Genomic DNA, 20,011 nt, shown 5'->3' on the forward strand with positions numbered 1-20,011 from the left:
ACATTAATTGACACAGACCAGTCAGGCTTCATCCCCGGTAGACAAACTCAGGACAATTTAAGAAGAGTAACCCACTTGATAGAAAAAATAGGTATTACCCACAAATCCGCAGCACTACTCTCCCTTAGATGCCGAAAAGGCATTTGATCGAGTAGAATGGTCCTTCCTCTTCAAGACACTGGGACACATGGGATTCGGGGAGCAATTCATAAATATGGTAAAAGCCAACTACAATTCCCCTGCGATCAGAATAGCAGTAAATGGAGAGGTCACAGAAAGGGTGGAGATTACAAGGGGTACGAAGCAGGGCTGCCCCCTCTCGCCACTATTATATGCTATATTTTTGGAGCCCCTTCCAATTAGGATAAGGGAATCACAGGGGGTGAGGGGGATAGAGATGGCGGGCGGGCAGGCAGCACAAGGTTATGGCATATGCGGACGAAATGCTGCTAGCCTTGGAGGACCCAGTGCAATCCTTGCAGAGAGCCACAGAAATACTTGAGGAATTCGGGGGAATCTCCGGTCTAAAGATCAACAGGGAGAAATCAGAAATGATGCTCCTAGCAGGGAACAATGAAGCACTAAAAACAGTGGCGGGTACGCTAAACCTGAAAATGGTAGAGGGAGGCATCAAGTACCTAGGGGTGACACTCATGCATAGGGTAGACATGATCTATCAGAATAATTACATACACCTACTAGGTAGAATCAAGAAGGATCTAGATAGGTGGAGCCCCCTAAGGATCTCATGGTGGGGAAGAATACAATCCATAAAAATGAATATACTACCAAAGGTGCTCTACTACTTCCATGCCCTCCCAGTCTCAGTCCCAGATTCATTTTTCAGAACTCTATCCAGGACCATTTCACAGTTTGTGTGGAACAGGAGACCTCCGAGGTTAGCTAGAGCCATCCTCACGGCACCAATAAAGGCAGGCGGAATGTCCCTACCCCACTTCAAGAAATACTTTCAGGCAGCCCAACTCTGGGTTTTGAGGGAATGGTTGGGGGAGAACCAACAGAATCTGGGTAACCCAGGATAGGGCGGTTGCTAGAACCCCCCTGGAGGATCTGCTGTGGAAACAAAAACACCACAGACACGAGAACCTTTGAATCAGTGAAATCCTGAGGATCACCTTGAAAGCCTGGGACGACCAGACCAAGAGAGGAACTATGACCACCCCACTGGGCCCCTTCACTTCTATCTGCAGGAACCCACAATTCCCCCCAGGACAGGAACCAAGCGGATTTGAGAGGTGGGAGGCGGCAGGATGTAGAAAGATTGGAGAAATGTTCATAGACAAAGAAATAAGATCCTTCACAGAATGCAAAGGTATGTGGAAATTAACGGAAGCGGACAGATTCAAATATGAACAGTTAAAGCACTGGCGGAGTATACCAGGTCTCCCAGGCGGCCACGAGGTACCTCACACCATTCGAGACGTATATTGTGACCAATCCAAGGGACAAAAAGCTAGTGTCCACACTGTATAAATATATTAACACAAGAGGAAGAAGTAAAATGGACCTACATGAGGAGATGGGAGGCCACGCTGGGGGAAGAAGTGACCAGGCAGCAATGGGAGGAACTGTGGGCGGACATCCCCAAACTTACCAGGGCTGTTCAAACCAGGGAAATGTGGTGGAAAATAGTCACCCAATGGCACTATACCCCAGCGAGGCTAAAATCAATGTACATGGCCACCTCAGATCTCTGTTGGAGGGGGTGCTCGGATGTGGGCACCTGGAAGCACATATGGTGGGAATGTCAGGGAGTGAAGGACTTCTGGAGTGAAGTGCAAAAGGAAATTGTCAATATAATTCCAGAGGCTGCCCAGATGGGGGAGAAAGTGTGGTTATGCGGACTCAAAGACCCACAGGCCAAGAAACTAAACAAATCCCAACGGAGGAGCTTTATGGGCCTGGTAATCGCGGCCTGGGCAACGATTGCACAAAATTGGAAGAGACGAGACCCACCACTGGTATTCACCTGGCTGCAAAAAGTCTGGTCCCAAATGACTATGGAAAAGATCACGAACCACTTACAGGACCAGAACAACACTTTTACGAAGGAGTGGGGACCGGTACTGGAATACCTGAACTCCGACTACATGGCACAATGGTGCCCACACAACATCAGAACCTCGGACATATACAGCATGTAAAGTTCCTGAAAGGAAAACACAAAAGATCAGAACTTCCTCCGAGGGGGGTAGGAGGGTGGGGGAAAGTTGGGGAGATCACCGATGTTGATTTCTGCATAAACCTGTGAAAACGAATAAAAATATGTCTTAAAAAAAAATAAAAGGAGGGTTGAAGGGTGGTGTAGGGGGTGGGGTAAGCGGAAACCCGCCCGAGCGACTGACAAGACCCATCTGTCTTCGGTGATGGTCTGCCACGCCTCCCAATGAGACGCAATGCGTCCTCCAACCAGGGTCTCGTGCGAGTGCGGAGAAACCTCATTTTGTGGGTTTTTTGGTGGTGTTGCCACCTGAGGAGGAGGCTGAGGAGCGGGCGAAAAACCGAGTCCGTTGCTGCCTACAACGGTTATTCCCCAAAGGAGTATCCACTCTGCGGGATTTCCAGTCTAGGAAGCCCCTAAAGCCAGAGGAGGGTCAGCTTTGTGACAACTGTCTCTGGGTTTTGAAAGGGGCCTTAACAAGGACCGACAAGGACTTAGCTGTCTGAGTGCTATCCTTCGTCTTGGTGAGCTCTACATCTGTTGTAGAATGAAAGAGCTCCTTACCATCAAACGGAAGGTCCAACACCTTGTCCTGCACTACTTTTGAGAATTTGGTGGCATGCAGCTACGCCTGTCGTGAGTTATCAACCCCCAGCATAAGGCCTCGAGCAGAGGTGTACGTGATGAGCCGCAGCCTCCAGGAGATCCTGAGCCAAGACCCTGGCGTCGGATAATCCCGCTTTAAAGTCTTCCAGCTTCTCGACCGGGATTAACTCCTCAAACTCCGACAGACCTTCCCAGATCTGCATATTAGGCCCCGCTAAAACCAGTTCGGCATTGGCCTGCCAGAGCTGCAAGGCCGAGCTGGCGAAAATCTTTCTCCCAAGGGAGTCAAGGAGCTTAGCCTCCTTTCCCAGAACCTGAGTAGCCGTCGTGGAAGAGGATGCTGCAGGCCTGGACTGCAAAGTGGCTGCAGCCACCACTGTGGAGGGGGGGGGGTGGGTGGACAAGACGACAGGGCCACCTCTTCCGAAGAATGCAGCCTGTATCGCACGTCAATTTTCTTATTGACGAAAAGTCCGGAGTGTGGCTTTCACCACACCCTGCGGACCTCGGACAGAACGTCCTTCTGCAAGAACAGGCCGGTATGCTCCAAAGGAGACAGGGTGAACGCCCCAGAAAGCACGCCCTCCTGCGGAGCGGGTGCCTCGGGCATCGGAACATCCAAGAAGCACATGTCCAGTACCCGGTCATGAAAAGCTCTAATAGAGCTGGCCAGGTTCTCGTCCTGATCGCCTTGCGCGTTATCCGACAGGTCAGGATCCTGCTGAGCTGTGTCGGGCGCTGCCTTGTCCATGGGGGTAAAGGCAGAAGAGTCGGGGAAGGCACCATAGGCAAGGGAGGCGCCAGCGGAACCACCGGAGGAACGGGTGGAGCCGGAGGCGCGGACGGACATATCTCCCTAAAAAGCCCTTTGAAATATTCCCTCATGGGGTCGGTACACATGAGTGTTTCACATTTGCCGAAAAAGGCGTCCTCCGGGGACTGTTTTGGAACCAGAGGAGGCCTCTCATGAGGAGGATAATTCCAGGGACGTAACGGGGAAGGGTGCCACACCGGCCCCTCCACCGACGTATCCACATAAATCAAAGGTGCCGACCCCGCAGGCAACGAAGGATTGTGCAGAAGGGGCATCCGAGCGTTCCAATCAAACTGGCTGATAAGGATGCGCACAAGGAACTCTATGTTCACCCACGGAACCAAGCCCTACTCCTGAGGCCGATGGCGTAGTTGTAGGGGTAGCACCCAAAATGGCTGCTGCGGTCGTTGCAGGAACGGGCGCCATTTTGTCATCACCTGAGGAAGTGAGGGAGGGGTCCCTGTCGATGGATCAGGGGTCTTAACTTTAGCCTTAACCAGGTCCGGTAACAGCCTTACTGGCGCGGGCCTCGAACATCTGCTCGGTGACAAGCCCCGCCGAGGCCTCGAAGCGAACCCCGGTCTTATTTTTGAGGGAAGCCGACAGAGGGGACTCAGAGCAAGCTCCGGTATCACACAACTCAGAACTCGGTCTACAAGTAGCCCCCACTGGAGGGGCCTTGGAGTGTACTCCGGTATCCACAGGCCCCTTACGGAGACCCTCGGAGAAAACACTGGTATAATTATTAGGCCCAACGGGCACCTAAGGGCGAATCCCGGTGACAGAGCGATCAACGCCCCTCCCGGCCTGGGAGGAACTCGGTAAGGCGTCTCCCGGCCAGGGTGCTCTGAAAAATAAAGAATTTACCGGGCATCTCTTCTTTACGTCGATGAACGCTTCAAAATGCGAAGGAGTTCGTCGGAAAACCTCCTCCCACCGCTCCAACCATCAGGGAATCGCAGTAAAAACAGGAGTCCCAACGGTGATCCGGACCCAAACACTCTAAACAAAGAGGATGGAGATCCGCCCTTGTGAAGCGTTGGTGACACGATGAACAATCTGGAAAGTCTAGTTTCAACGACAGACAGACTAGTACACGATCGCTAGCGAGAGCCAAAGAGGAAAAAAGGAAGAAAATCTTACGCGGATGCAAATGCGTCCAGTCCCGAACGAGCGGAGAAAAGGACTGATGGGCGATGCGCGGGGTGGAGCCAAGGTGGGCGGGGTTATGGCTGTGTGCCAGGTCCCGCGCACGAAAGAGGAAGGACACATTTTGGATGCTTTTTACAAAGTGTTCCGGTCCCGTCCCACAATATGGAGAGATGTCCCATAAGTATGGAGGAAAGGGGACGGGACGTAGGAGTATATATATTTATTTGCTCAACAGTTGTATAACATTTCACTATTATAAGCAAGTTAAAAATCACAATCAAATACACCACACCACTTCCCTTAAATTCCAGGCAAGTTAAGTTCACAAAATGAAGTGGGAGCAAAATGGCACTACAGCAATTTAAAAGGGAGGGAAAGACAGTTATTAGAAATTAGGCAAAACCAACAGCTAAGTAATCAGGGCAATGGAACAAGACACTACAAGGTTAAAATCAGATAGAAAAGGCTTAGGGCCAAAGTCAATGGTTCAAAAGTCTTTTGCTCAAGATAATACGGTTCAATCTAGTTTGCGGTAAAGTTCGGGGCACAGATTACGGACGAACTTGGTTGGTAGAAAAGTTAGTTCAAAGAGAAGAGAAGGGCAAGCCCTCGGATTGGAGAAAGATTACACTTTCACCGCGGTTGAACGAAACAGACAACCAGATTTGCACGGTACCTTAAAAGGGAGAGAGCTGTAGCTGATGCGGATGTTTCTGGTGGTTCCTACAGGCTCATGGTTCCTGAAGCGACTGACTGAAACGAAGTAGGAAGACTGGAGGGTCCTGCGCCGCCCAGGGAAGAAACCAGCTTCAGAGCAAAACAACAAATAAAAGGTGCGCTCCTTAAAACGCAAGCAGGGTCCAACCTTCCTGGCTATCCGGCCCACTGTAGCTCTGTACAGCTAATTCGACCAGAGGAGGGGTCCTGGCTTGTAGTTTGGGCAAGCTGGTTGGTCCCACCAGCTCAAGGGAAGAAGTTTCCAGGAGGGTCTGCTCTGTCATCGGATTTGGCGATTCGGACCTGCAGTAGGGCTTCACCTGGCGGTTCAGTCGTTGGAGGGGTCCTCCTCTTCCAGTTCCTCGTTGGTTCTTTCGTTCCAGTGGCGACTCTGCTCTTCCAGTCCCAGACACAGGCTTTTTATGCAGTTTTCCTCCATTCACACATCCTGGCTGTCAATCACACAGCAGGGTGGCTGGCCTGGCAAGGCCAGTCCCCTTAGCCAATCAGACAAGAGTGCGACTTGGGTTACTAAGGCAACCCATGGCAGAGGTCCGAAGATCCCTCCCTCACATCCTGCCTGCCTAGACCATCAGGCGCCTTAAGGAGGGCTTCTGTGCAGAAGCCCGCGAAAAGACAGCGAACAAAGGAATCATCCCCGGTTTGGCGCACAGAGAAAACCACGAGAAAGACTAACAAAAAGAAATGGCGAATAAACCCAGCCGGAGCCAAACAAAAATGTATTAGGTCAAGTGGGTTTATGTTCGAGGCTAATCTAATAGCCTAAATCAATACCACGTTTATATAATATAATCGGGGTAGAAAAGTTAGGTTAGATACCACTGCCACCAGCCAAGTCTTAAAGCCTCCTCACTCCTGTCCTCAACCACTCAACTCCTCTTTCTTTGTGACTTCAACATCCACCTGGATGCCTCCTGTCCCCCACTGGACTCGTTCGTGACCTCTGCGACTCTCACTCTCTATTCTCCCATCTGGGCCTACTCATTCTGCAGGGCACACTCTTGATGCTCTGATCTCTTCTGACCTGTCCCTCTCTCCACTCCTCTCTCCTGGAGGGATCACTTTCTCCTATCCTCCCACCTCACCCTCCCTACCCCACAGGCAAAGCCACCCTCATCATTGCCACCCACCTTCTCGGTCATCCGACCCATGAAGCGCGTGTCAGTTGAGGCTTTCGCTGCCACCTTCTCGCCGCCCCCCCTTCCCCCTTCGGCTGACTCCCACCCTGACACAGCCCTCTCCATGCTCCACTCTACTATATCTGATACTCTTGATATCCTTGCCCCTGTCATGAGAATCCGCCTGAAACCCAAAGCCAAATGTAACTCCTGGTATGATTCGGATCTCGTCACCCTAAAACGCAAGTGCAGGGTGGCAGAGAGGAAATGGCGTGCTTCATGTTCATCCTCTGACAAACTGGCCTGCCGCCTGCTCCAAAGGCAATACCATCTTTCCGTTCTCACCAAGAAGAGAGCCCTTATCCAAGCCCGCATCTCTGCGGCATCTAACAACTCGGCTGAACTCTTTAAAATCTGCAAGGAGCTTGCCAACACTGCTGCAGTCTCTACCTCTCCTGTCCCCTCCCAGGCCCTCTGCACTGCACTGGCCTCTCACTTCATCTCTAAAACTCAGGACATCCTGTCCTCACTCTCCTCCTATCACCTCCCTCCCTCCCTCCCTCTCTTCCCGGCTCTTCCTCTGGCCCTTCTGCAGCCACCCCTGCTCCCTCCTTCTCTGCCTTTCCCCTTGTTTCTGCTGACGAGGTTTCCAGACAAGTCCGATCTATGAAAGTCTCGTCTAAACAGGTTCACCCCTGTTCCTCCAAAACTATCAAGGACCACATCGACTCCCTGGCTCCTGCCCTGGCTGACTTTTGCAACCACTCCTTCGCCTCTGGAGTCTTCCCATCCCCCCTCAAGCACTCCCGTGTACACCCTCTTCTTAAGAAACCCTCCTCCGACCCCTCCTGCCCGGCTAACTATACCCCAATCACCATCACACCCTTCCTGGTCAAGCTCCTGGAGAAACTGGCCATCTCCCAGCTTAACCTCCATGCTGAAACTGTTGGTAGACTTCATGACCATCAATCTGGCTTCAGAGCGGCCAGAAGCACGGAAACTGCTCTCCTGAACATCCGTGAGGACCTGCTCTTGAACCTCGTGTGTTCTCATTCTGCTCGATCTCTCTTCTGCCTTTGACACTGTCAACTATGCCATCCTGCTCAACCGTCTCCGTGATAACCTGGGTATCACTGGTCAGGCTCTGGCGTGGCTGACCTCTTTCCTTTCCAATCGACCCTCCCAGGTCCAACTTGGGTCCTTCCTCTCTGACATCTTTTTCTCCACCTGTGGTGTTCCCCAGGGATCCAATCTCTCCCTGGCTGTTCAATCAGTATCTGGCACTCCTTGCCCACCGCATCGCCGCTCTCTGCCCCAACTTTCAGTGCTATGCGGACGATACCCAGCTCATTTTCAGGCTACCCTCGGCCTCCTCCTCTACTTCCCTCATCTCTGTCTGCCTGCTATCCAGGAATGGTGTGCCGCCAATGACCTCTGCAAAATGCCAGTAAGACTGAGATTCTACTCATCGGCACACCCACTCCCTCCTTCCCTGCAGCTCTGGCCAGCCTCTCTTGGCCCTCTTCCTGCGCCTACCTGCAAGGCAAAAAACCTTGCGGTCATCTTCGACTCCACCCTCTCCTTCTCTCCTCATATCTGACGTCTCTAAGAAGACACTACCAGCTGCACCTCCTCAGAGGTATTCTTCCCTTCCTCTCCTTCCCCCAGAGGATCACTGTCTCCCAAGCCCTGGTTCTCTCAAAGCTGGACTACTGTAACAGCCTCTATCTAATCTGCCTGCCTCCACTCTCCGCCCTCTGCAACTCATCCAGAACAGACCTGTGAGACTTGTCCTTGGCCTCAAGCCCAGGGACCGTATCTCTCCAGGACTGAAATCTCTACACTGGCTCCCAGTGGCTGTGAGGATTAAGTTCAAAACCCTCTGCATTGTCCACAAGGCCTTCTGGGGCCTGGGGCCTAAATACCTTCAACTCTCTCTTCCTAAATATCTTCCTTCCCGATCCCTTTGCTCATCCGTCTCCAACTCCCTCAGGGTCAGCCGCTTCTCGAAGCAATGAGCTGGGGGTAGATCTCTCTCCGCGACAGGGGCCTCCCTCTGGAACAGCCTTCCTGCCTCCCTAAAACGAGGAGAACCATCTCCGGTTTCGGAAGCACCTCAAAACCTTCCTCTTTGCTTCTGCTTTCTCTCTCCCTCTCCCCTGCTAAATTCTTCACTGAAACTGCACTGAATCTGCAACTGGGCCACACTCACCGACCTCGGTCCTGGACCCAGCCACTCTCCACTTGCACTGCCTCCCTGGCAACCCCTGCACTGCGGGACTGTCTCTGTATCCCTACTGCCCCCCTTCCCAGCACTTGTCTGCACTTACCTTGCACTTGCCACCAGCTGGCCCTATTTATTTTTATTCTACTTACTTTGTACTGCACTCCACCCCCCTCCCCTTCCCCTTTTTCCCTTCCCCCTACCCCTGCACTTGCACAGTCTGAATGACACCTGGCCTAGTAGGATCGTTGTCGGTCTTCCCCTTGTTCCCCCCTCCCTGCCTCATCGCGCCTTGAAACACGTGTATATGCGCGTTACAAATGCCATATCATATATATCACATCAAGGGAACGAAACAAGGCTCCAAGAGGCACAGACAAAAAGGGATAAGAATGAACCATTTCCAGTACTCCATGTAAGATGGGTTGTACTGGGTCTGCAGTTTAAAGTGACTATATAAAGTTAATGGTAACTACCTGTTTCTGGGGGACAGTAGTCGGGCCCAGAGAAATTGAGTCAGTGGCAAGTCTCAAAGACAGACAACCCTGTGTCACTGCACTGAAGGTGCTGAGTAACACAAAAAGTGGTGCTCTGGAGTAGGTGAGGCTCCAGTGCCCAAGATCACACAAAAAGTGAAAACACACAGCAAAACACATGCAAGAGTGGGGAAAAGGCTCACACTCTTACCAGGTGAAAAAAGTAAACCCTAGAAATCCAGCAAAGCTGCTGAGGTACTCGTTAGGTAAGGGAAATCAGCCATTTATTGAGAACACTGCCTAACAATTTGTCCTTCCGCCTCTCTTTGGGTTACGATGAGTCCCTCGACTTGTGCCTGGATTTCGACGAATCCTGGACCGTTGCTTCCGATCAATCTGCCGAAATAATCTTCGTGATGCTGTCGGCAACCTCTTCAGGAGGCTGAAAGGTGTCTAGTTGAAGCCTGCGGTTGCACTGTCATTTTTGGCAAACCAGGGCCTTCGACGGTGGACGCCTTCTTCCGATTAGTCTAGACGGTCTGACTATTGGGGGCAGCGCCCTTAGATTTAGAATGCCTAGTCACAAGGCATACCTGCGGTTGCGGGGAGGGCTGGCGACCCGGACGATCGGCAGGCACGTACGAAATATTCTGTGTGCCCGTTGGCGCTATGGGCCGCTTCGACTGTTTTGTCGAAGACGTCCCGGGGGTTGTGTCCTTAGTGTGTAAAGAGTGTGCCTTTGTCGCTGGGTTGTACAGTCCCCATAGCAGAACCTGAGTCTTGCCTGACGGGGCCAGGGACTGATGACACAGAGCCGGAGCGCTACACCGAGAGGTCCTATTCGTCACTTAGCCCTTCGTCACACTCGGCGGTTGTGGCAGCGGGAGAACTAGACTCGGCCTGCAACATTCCGTAGGCTGCCCACCATTTAACACGGTGCTCCTTTAATGTCTTTGGACGCACGAGCTTGCAAGCCGCACAAGCAGTCCCGTCGTGATTCAAGGGCAGACACCTATTACACTTAAGATGTTTAATCCTCCAAGGAAATTTGGCCTTACACTAAGGACAAAACCTAAACCGAGTCCTCTCCATAGCTGAGAAAACATAGTGATGAAAAGACCCAGGGTACAAAGAGGAAAGGGAAAGGCATTCTCAGAAAAAGGAACTGTCCACCCCATCCCCACTCTCCCTACTGTGTAGGCCGGCCGGAGGGCCCAGCCACGTGGTCGGCAGTGCCGACCGGAACACTGTCCATCGAAGGTCCGTGGAACCGGCTTCGGCATAGATCAGGAAACAGTCGTCGAGGGATTGGACGGCAGGATAATATTTAATAACTTCATGATATACGACCAAGGGTCGAAAAGATAATCGCAACGTCTCTGGACGAGCACTGCATAAGGCGACCAGTATGCAGGGCGGAAAAAAAAAATCTGAGGGACCTCTAAGCGTGAGGGATTTTGGGTACACTACACGTCACATAGGGATAGTGTTACAGGCATGCCCATGTAGACGTCCCCTTTCGATTCTCGAAAGACAAGATGCAATACTCTGCGGTGACCACTGGATGTCGGACTATAAATACAAGTAAAAATTATTTATTAAATCACAGAATCATGGCTGGAATAGCAACAAGGCAAAAACAGAGGCAGGACGCCGTAGGGCATGGCCTGCGACAACGCGTTTCACGCTCAACTGAGCGCTTGATCACGTGATCTGTTAAATGACAGGTGAATGTGGGGCTGGACAAAGGGGGCACTGAGTAATACAGTATAGAAAAATGCTTCCCCCATTCAATACCACAAACTGGATGAACATCCCTTAGATTCATTTTCTGACACCAATTTACACAATCAAACAATCTCTAGATTGATGGGCATTGAGTAAACCCAATCATTTGCCTGCTAGATATTCTTGCTGCTCAGTAAAAATATATTTTTGTATTTGGCTCTCTGGAAGCGCAGTTTAGGTCTGTCAACCCCCTTTGAGTCCCTAAAACACCTTACTATGTCCCTTATTACAGCTCGACAACCGCTGTCAAAAATTTCCACCTTGACTGCGGATTTGTGTTTTAATACTGTGCCTGGGGCAGAGACACACAGTAGAACATTTGTCTTAACTTTTTCATACTCTTAAGATTTGCTGCACACTCATTTCCCAGATTACACATCAGTTCAACATTAGCCAAGTCTGAAGCATACATTCTCTTTCAATTGATACTGCAAAACTGGGGCCCACTTCAGTGGCCTGCAAACAGTGCCCTTGGTCACAGTTCCTCGTTGGCCTGAGGTAGAGTCTCCCAGAGCAATCCCAGTTGAATCCTACAAGAGAGAAGTGTATAAAGAAAGATCACTTTCAATCCTATCAAGGACACTAAAGTCGTCCACCCTTTCCCAATCTGATGCAGAGATGAAAATATTATCAATTAATATGGAGCCCATAAGCCCAGCAAAGTCTTTTTGCTGGTTGATCGCCAGCAATTCTGCCATTACATGCCCTTAGTTATAGATTAAACATAATGGTAGATGATTAAGCAGCCAGAGGATGCAATGTTGAGGGGTGACTCGCCACCAGGTCTGGAATGTTGCAGACCTGGTCTTGGTCATCCCACAACCCCACAAAAACTTCAATTCGTTCCAGATGCAAATTAAAGTCACCCACCACTATAATAAAACAACCGAGTGGCAGACAAGGCTCATCTAGCGTCACCGTGTCAAGGCACTCCAGACACGCCAGGCCATTTAAACCTGACGGCCTGTTATAGATATTAGACCAAGTCTGTTTTGTTGACCTTAATAATGAGCATTAAAACATCTGGAGAGTGCGTTTCAACTGTCTTAACCCACCAACCCAAAGAGCTCAATCCATACCAGCAATCCTCCATGTGGTCTGCCCTTCAAACCCTTTAGCCTAGGGACACAAAAAGACTTATAACCATGTAATATGACATGTTCCAGAGCCCAGTTCTCCTGTAAGGCAATCACATTGTGCCTCTGTAAAAAGTGGCTCCATGTGGGATCGTTCAAAAGTCTTAACCACTGCCATATTCCAAGAAAGCAAACTAAACCCCCGTTTGCCTGTTCCACCTTCACCAAGTCATTCAACTGCCTCCAGATCAGCAGAGTTAATACTGTTTCTGCCAGTCGAGATCAGGAACCCATTGATTGCTTTCACCTGCTTCTCTACATAAGACCAGCAGCGGGACGGATGAAGATTAACAGATCTTGGGCCGTGGCCCAAAAGCATGAAAGTCTGGGTTGCCAGTACAGGCATACAGGGCTGAATAAGAATGTATGGTGTCAAATCGCTTAAAATATACTACACCTTTGCATTCCATTTTTAAGAAAAGAGCATGCATTCAACAATGAAACAATCACAGGAGATACAAGTTCAACTAGGGCACAATTAGAGGCACTATTTCACTTAGGAAGCTCTATACAAACAATGTCACTGCTAATTGCCAATATCCAAGATTTCAGAAGAAAAGAGCGGTTAAAAATAAAAGGGACTGTCCTTTTTTGGTGAGAGTTCCTCTAGCTTCACCATTCTAGTAAACAAAGTGTCATCATGAGCCTTACAGGTGTTTTCACTCAGGGGAGAGAGTAGTTCACCTTTTGGTGCCCGAGCTCAACTTCTCTTCGTAAAGAATCAGGATGAAACTGATTTGGCTCCATTGCAGGAAAGCTTGCTTCACAAAGGGAACCCTGCATAGCTTGTGGCCCGTGAAGAGTCACGTTCCTGGCTGTTCCATCCCCCTGAACCTTGGCGATAGTCACCTGCTGAGAGTTCAGAAACAAAACCTCAGGTTTGGATGAATTCGGGATTACACCAGAAATTATCCAATCTGCAGGTTAATTGAGGGTTTGCCAAGATTTGGAGACTAGTCCTTTTTCTCAGACACTGGGAGGACTAGCAATCATTAGCTGCTCATTGCACAAAGCTTCAAAAGCATCTTCCTCTACGACAGCCATAATTGTATTAACTGTAGCGCATGCCTACCCCTACCCGGGTCCATGTAACTGGTAAAGCGCACTGATGCCCAAGGGTTTGTGCGCGCTATACAAATGAAAAAATAAATAAGGTGCAGAGTCTCCTGTGAAACAGTCTTTCGTTAGTCCATCAAGCCTTGAAGTTAGCTCAAAACTCTTAGGTTGACAGGTTTCACCAAGTATTCCTAGAAGCTTGGTGCTCAGTGCTGTTAATGTTAAAGGACATTTGTACCGCGCACTATCACCAGCGAAGTGGTCCCCTGGTGCTCTGGCGGCTCTGAAAAAGGAGAGAAGGGGGTGGGTTAGTAGGAATAAGCTGGAAAAGTGCAAGAGAGCAGTGATGTGCTTTTGCCAGCCTCAGCCCGGTGGGTCCGTCGGCTGGGCTTGGGGTGTTTTATGGTCCGTAGTCGTCGTGTGCTGTTGTGCAAGTCTATGTGTGGTTTGTTTTGTTGTTGCATTGTTGTGAAGTTTGTGCAGATTGCTGCGTTTAAGGCTTGTGGTTGTGTTTGGTTATAGTTTGAGAGGTGTATGCAGAGGTATGGAATTGTTAGTTGGTTGGTTAGTTGGCATTGCTGTCCTTGCAATTGTGGGATTCCATCTATGTCCGGTACATGCTAACAGTCACATTTCTATCTAGATGCTGCGCAAGCTAGGTTCATAATTCTAATTGTGGTGCATGCTAAAAATCACATATGCTAACAATCACATTTCTGAAATTCCATCTAGGTGTGGCATATGCTAACAATCAATTTCTATCTAGATGCGACGCGGGCTAAGGTTGAGAGTTCCATCTAAGTGTGGCATTTGCTAACAATCGCATTTGTTTAGATTTGGCGCAGACTAAACTTGAGAATTCATCTGAGTGTGGCATATGCTAACAATCACATTTCTGATCATAATTTCTATCTAGATGCGACGCTGGCTAAGGTTGAGTACTGCTTCTGCAGCCTCAACCACATTGGCTGCGTCATCTTGCAGCTTTGGGTGCTACCTAAAATGTCTTCAGCCTTCCAAGCAACAATTAGTTTTAGCACCTGCTGCTCAGCTGCTTACGTTGTTTAAAGCAGGGGATTTTATGAGGCAGAAATTTTGGGAGGAAGGGGATAAGTGAGGACGCTTGCAGGCTAGGAAGTTAAAGACTTTGTCAGAAAGATCGTTTATCCAAAAAAAAAAAAAAAAAAGAGGATGGACAGGGGGATTGAAGATTAAAAGTGATATTTGTGAATGCTTTAGACATTTTTATACTTCCCTCTATTCGGATGTATCACAGGTTGAGGAAGACAAATTGAGTTTTTTCACAAAATTGAAGTTCCCCGTTTATCTGTTTAATTGTTGCAGCATATGTTATGGAGATACGGATTCTGTGAATACACACCCACCTATATGTATGTATGTTTTTATTCTGTTTTGTAATTTCATGTAATAATAATAAATAAAGTGGAAAAAATAAAGCAGGGGATGTCACTATACAATACAAGATGTAATGTTCATTCTGTCAGCAATGTGTAGACACTGCAGATTGACTATATTAAATAACAGGTTACAAAGAATATATTTTAATTTCAGCTAAGCATGGCACTAATCATAATTTCAAATAAAGAGAAAAATATAAATCTTACCTGTCTACAACTTCCCCTTTCCGTTCTCTTGCAATCATGTCCAACAATGTCTGCCGTAAGTGATCCCGAATACACCCATATCGCACAACTTGATCGCGGAAAATTATTAAACCCAAATTATAGACATTTTCGACGTTATTTTGCTGTACATACACCCGGTCCTAAAATTACAAAAAGGAAACCACATTCACAACAATGTTTGGAGTATAACGTGTAGAAGTTAACAATTTTAAATATGGAAAAAGTTACAAACCTGTAAAGATGGTACTCAATCTTGGTCACATGCTATTCAGAAGAGGCATGCACAAACCTTTTAGAAATATAGATCCATTTGATTTTATATCATAAGACAATGGCTAAAGTAGTCATGGATCTTCAGACCCGTTCTAACCAGATGGTAAAATGCATGCCATCATTGTCACTTTAAATCAGCAAAGAGGGTTTTGTGCCTTCACAATATATCAAATAAGAGCAACTTTCCTGCATGTCATCTTAACATCCCTGTTTCCAATACGGGTTTGTAGATCTCAAAAATCGAAATCATTTAGGAACTTGAAAGCTAAGCTGTCGTTATAGCATGGGTATAATTTGATAAGGAATCTTATACTATCCAGCAATAGATCTTGCCTGTTGGAAAGCTTAGAGGACACTGGATAGATGAAAACGTGAACAAGATTTTACCTACATCTGAGTGAAAGACCCAGGGTCAGAGATGGGTACAGAAGGTAATTTATCCGAAAAAGTAGTTCCCAGGAATGGTGAAACAGTGAGCACAGCTCTTTTGAGGGTTGATTTAAGGTATCTGGTCACCCATGGACTTGAACTCCGGACAAACCAAAGACCCTGAAGGACAAAGAAAAGGAATAATAGTACTTCCCTTGGAGACCCACAAGCGTAAAGTGAAAGGAATGACTGAGGTGGCACCAGAAGAGGCATAGTCGCAGCTCAAAGTACAAAGCAAGGCAGCCCAACAGTAGAAGCTGGTACCACAAGGACAGCAGTGGGGGTGACTAAAAGCACAGAGAAGCAGATGAGATGGGGAGTGGAGTCTGACCAACCTTCAAGGAGACACTTAACTTCCAACACCAATGTTGAAGACCCAGCCGGTAAAGACTGGAGGCAGTGGTAAAACTGCCAAGAAAGCAGTTCCAGCATGAACACCTGACCTTGCCAGACGGGGACCCAAGGGAATGGGTCAAGATAAGATGAGGAGCAAAGCCAGAATGGATAGATCAGGCCGCAAAACCGCGGTGGCACTCCTGATAATACAAGCGAATTTCATGTAGGAACAGGGTCTGTCCCAAATATCCCTTGCGTACATGGGGTGGTCCAAGCCAGCACTCCAATGACACAAAAGGGCTTTAAAACAAAGGTTTTTATTGGGCAGCCAATTATGGTAGCACCAAAAAACAAACACCCAGACAATGTTTGTATTGGCCTGTCTAAACCAGTCCAAACGAATACAGAGTGCCTGGCAGGCTCAGAGGACCCCAGGTTTGCACAATGGGTACTTTAGGACGGCTTCATCATTTTCCCCAAAAGGAATGCCGAAGAACTAAAATTGAAGAAAGCAGGGCTATAAAAAAAAAATATATACACAGACACACTAGAAACACCTCCCCTCCCCCACCTCCTCCTCGCCCCGCAACAGTGCACAAATAGGAACATTGGGATACTAATGCAGTTAATCTGCTCGGCTTGAACTCTTGAAGACAAAACCAAATTACAGCTGCCACCAGAGTAATTCATAAAATCACTCTTCTGCAAAAACGGTGTGCTTGAAAAGAACACCTGTTATGGGACCATAAGGGAATAGTTTCTTACCTGTAACTCCATTTCTCCAGCATTGGTATCTTTCATGGATTCACATGCTTGGAATATTGACTGGGAACCCTGACGGGGAATATTCCAAGCATGTGAATCCATGAAAGATCCAATGCTGGAGAAATTTAAAAACAAAAATAGCTGGAGACTCAAGTAGGTCCACAAGGTCAGAGGATAAAAATTATAAGTGTGAAAAAGCAAAAGGTTTAGGGGGTTTCTCACAGGAATGCAGAACTTCTAAAAATGGAAATCTGCCTTAACTGAAAGGGGCTGGTAGCAAAGCCACAAATCATTTTATTAAAAACAAATGCTCCACATAAAGCAGATAGACTACAGACAAAACCCTGGTTGAGCGTTGGGCAATGAGGGGATTGATACCGTTAACATCTAGCCAAAGTAGACCAAATTCTAAAATAGATGATTGCATTTGTGATAGCTTGAGAACCTTTCCAGAAGGGAAGCACTGGCATATTTGGGAGGTCAAACATATCCCAAAGGAACAGAGCCGTGCGACCTTTGAAAGAGTGGGGGAGACGATCCAACACTTCGACCCATTCCCTCCTCTGCAGAACCCTTTCAACCCCAGAACAAGTGGCGTGCACCCAAAACATGCAGTGTTTAAAATTTGCATCCGTTTATGACAGCTTCATAATAAAGCAGGAATTTAATACAAGTTACTCTCTGTAGTGACTAATGTACTTGTCCAGAGCCCACTTTCCTCTATAGATATGGGACATTGCATCCATCGGGGACACGTTTCATGGCATCAAATACGTTGTCCTTTTTATTTTTATGCAAGGGCCAGTACAAGACCGGCTCGAGCTCGCCCTTCCTCAGCCCCCATTCCCCCTACATTACCTTTCATTCCTTTTAGATTGCCACGGTCGGTAGACATTTGATCAATTAAAGTAAACTTTTTCGAGTGGACCACGAGTGGGCGCATGTAGGAAAGGGGACTCTGGACTACGAATAATTTAGTCGCTTACGAAGACTAACTTATTTACTCCTACGTTATTTCCCCTTTCCTCTATACTTATGGGAGATGTCCAAGCACTGGAGACATAATAGGTGGCTGGATAAAAATGAGAAAAAATAAATAAAAAACAAACATTTGCCCAAACTGTGTGTCCACTCTGGAGCTTAAATTAAGGCAATATTGCCTACAGAAGGCTGATGGGAAGGCCCCCATGGCCACCTTAGCCATCGTCTCCCATAGAAAATGTTTGAAAATCCACAGAGGCTGCCAACGGAGTGAGCTTCCATGATGCAGGAAACAAACCAGCCTGAAATGGTGGCCTTCGATGCTTGGGCCCATTTTTGGGAATTTCCGAATGTAACTGGTTGGACAACGGCCTTTGTCCTGTCTAGGTAGAATGCAAGAGCCCTTGTCACGTCTAAGTTGTGCAAGACTTATTCTGCTTCAGAAGAGGGGTTCGGAAAAACACTGGTAAGATTGATTGGTGGATATGAAAATCTGATCCGATCTTGGTGAGTGAGGAAAGAGGGATGCATGCGAATGACTAAGTTATCCCTGTTAAAGGACAGAAAAGGTTCCTCGATGCAAAGCACCTGTAATATGCTAGTTCTCCTAGCAGAGGTTATGGTGACCAGAAAGGACACTTTCCGGGACAGGCGCTTCCCATCGATGGTTGTCATGGGCCCAAAAGGATTATGACAAAGTGCATTGAGAACCACGTGAAGATTCCATTTGACCTGGGGGGTCTTAACGGGTGGGGAGAGTTGAAGTAACATGTCAAAGTAATGCTTCACCACTGGATTTGACAGGGTTAAGGTGCAAGAGTCAGAATTCAAACAGGTGCCAATGGCTGACTAGTAACTTGTACATGAATATTCATTGAATCACTGCGTCTTCCAGCTCAGATATGAAAGTCAGAATATTAACAATTGTAGACAAAAGTGGGTCACATTCCTTTGTCCAAACACCAAAGACAAAGCCATTTGCTCCTATACTGTGAACGGGTAGATGGTTTGCGCGCTCCTTGTATAATGAATCGATTTTCAGAAAGGTCCATGTGTGCAAGCGACCTGATCTCAGGAACGAGGCTGCTCAGATTGTGGGGACGATGCCACACCTCCCGATTGTTTTGATGTAGGTGGTTTGGGATCAATGGCAACTTAATCTGAGGACGGACTGAAAGGATGGCCACCATGGCGCAATGAACACCACTGTGCAGTTCTATGCATCCCTCAGTTTTACAAGACCAATGAATCAGGTAGCAGCAGTGGAAAAACAAGCCCTGACAGGTTGTATCAGCTTATTTTCAAAGCATTCCCCAGTGACTGTGGACCTAGAACCTCTCTGGAGACATACATAGGTAGATTTGTGTTGCAGTTTGTCGCAAATAGATCAATGCAAGGAGTTTCCCAGTTGTGGAAAATGTGGGAAATATCAGTTCAGCTCCTATTTGTGGTTTGCTTTTGCCAAAAGGCTGAGCGAGACCGCCTCCAAATTCTCGTGGGCCGGGAAGTGTACAGCCTAAAGCCATATCCCTTTCCAAATGGCCCATTCCCCCCCAACTGGGGGACCGTAGGATCACAGACCCTGTTCTTACTTGCTTGTACATATAGAACACTGAGTTAGAGTTGTCGGTTCGAAGCAAACCACGGTTTAGGATTCTCTATTTAAAAGCTTTCAAGGCCAACGCAATGGGTGACAATTCTTGGTAGTTCATGTGCTGTGACCCCTTCAGAAGGTGTATTGCACCTTTGTTCTCCTCCGATTTCCCAGTTGCCCCCAGCCTAGCAGTGAGGAAGCCATAGTTATGGTGACCTGAGGGACTGGTCTGAAAACAGTACCTTCTATCAGGTTGGTGTGATCGGACCAGCAAAAAAGATCAGACTTCATTCCTGTGGTACAGGGGGGTGGTATGGGGAGAGGAGGGGAAATCAGATAAGACTGAGGGTTTGTAGCATGGGGCCAGTTTTGTCTTTAAGTCAACGGGGAATGTCTCATCTCGATTCTCGCTAACGGCACTGCCACAACACAGGATGCCATAAGGCCTGGGAGTGTTTTAAACTACCATGCAGTCATGTGGGTTGGCTTTCAAAAGAGGCAACAGGTTAGAAGGTCGTTCCCCGTTCCTCCAAGTAAACCCTGGCTGTGGCTGCGTTCTAACGAAAGCCAATGAAAATCAGGTTGAGAGACCATCAAAGACGGCTTTCTCCAGTTCATGGATGAGCAGAGGCGTAATGGAAGATAAAGCAACGTGTGCAGCTCAGGAGTCACCCTCCGCGGTCAATGCGATCTGAGG

The 20,011-nt window shown here is 48.1% G+C and overlaps 1 protein-coding gene across 1 annotated transcript in view; it reads right to left on the reverse strand.

Moving 5' to 3' along the window:
- Nucleotides 1-20,011, reverse strand: part of CUL3 (cullin 3) — a 1,420,631-nt gene that overhangs the window by 1,161,779 nt on the left and 238,841 nt on the right. The window contains exon 4 of the mRNA XM_069618172.1: nucleotides 14,916-15,076. Within this exon, the coding sequence (XP_069474273.1) occupies nucleotides 14,916-15,076 (161 nt within the window). The remainder of the gene's footprint in view (nucleotides 1-14,915; nucleotides 15,077-20,011) is intronic.

Source organism: Ambystoma mexicanum, chromosome 10 (assembly GCF_040938575.1).
Source record: "Ambystoma mexicanum isolate Mex_15411 chromosome 10, UKY_AmexF1_1, whole genome shotgun sequence".
In the NCBI taxonomy this organism is placed as follows: Eukaryota; Metazoa; Chordata; class Amphibia; order Caudata; family Ambystomatidae; genus Ambystoma; species Ambystoma mexicanum.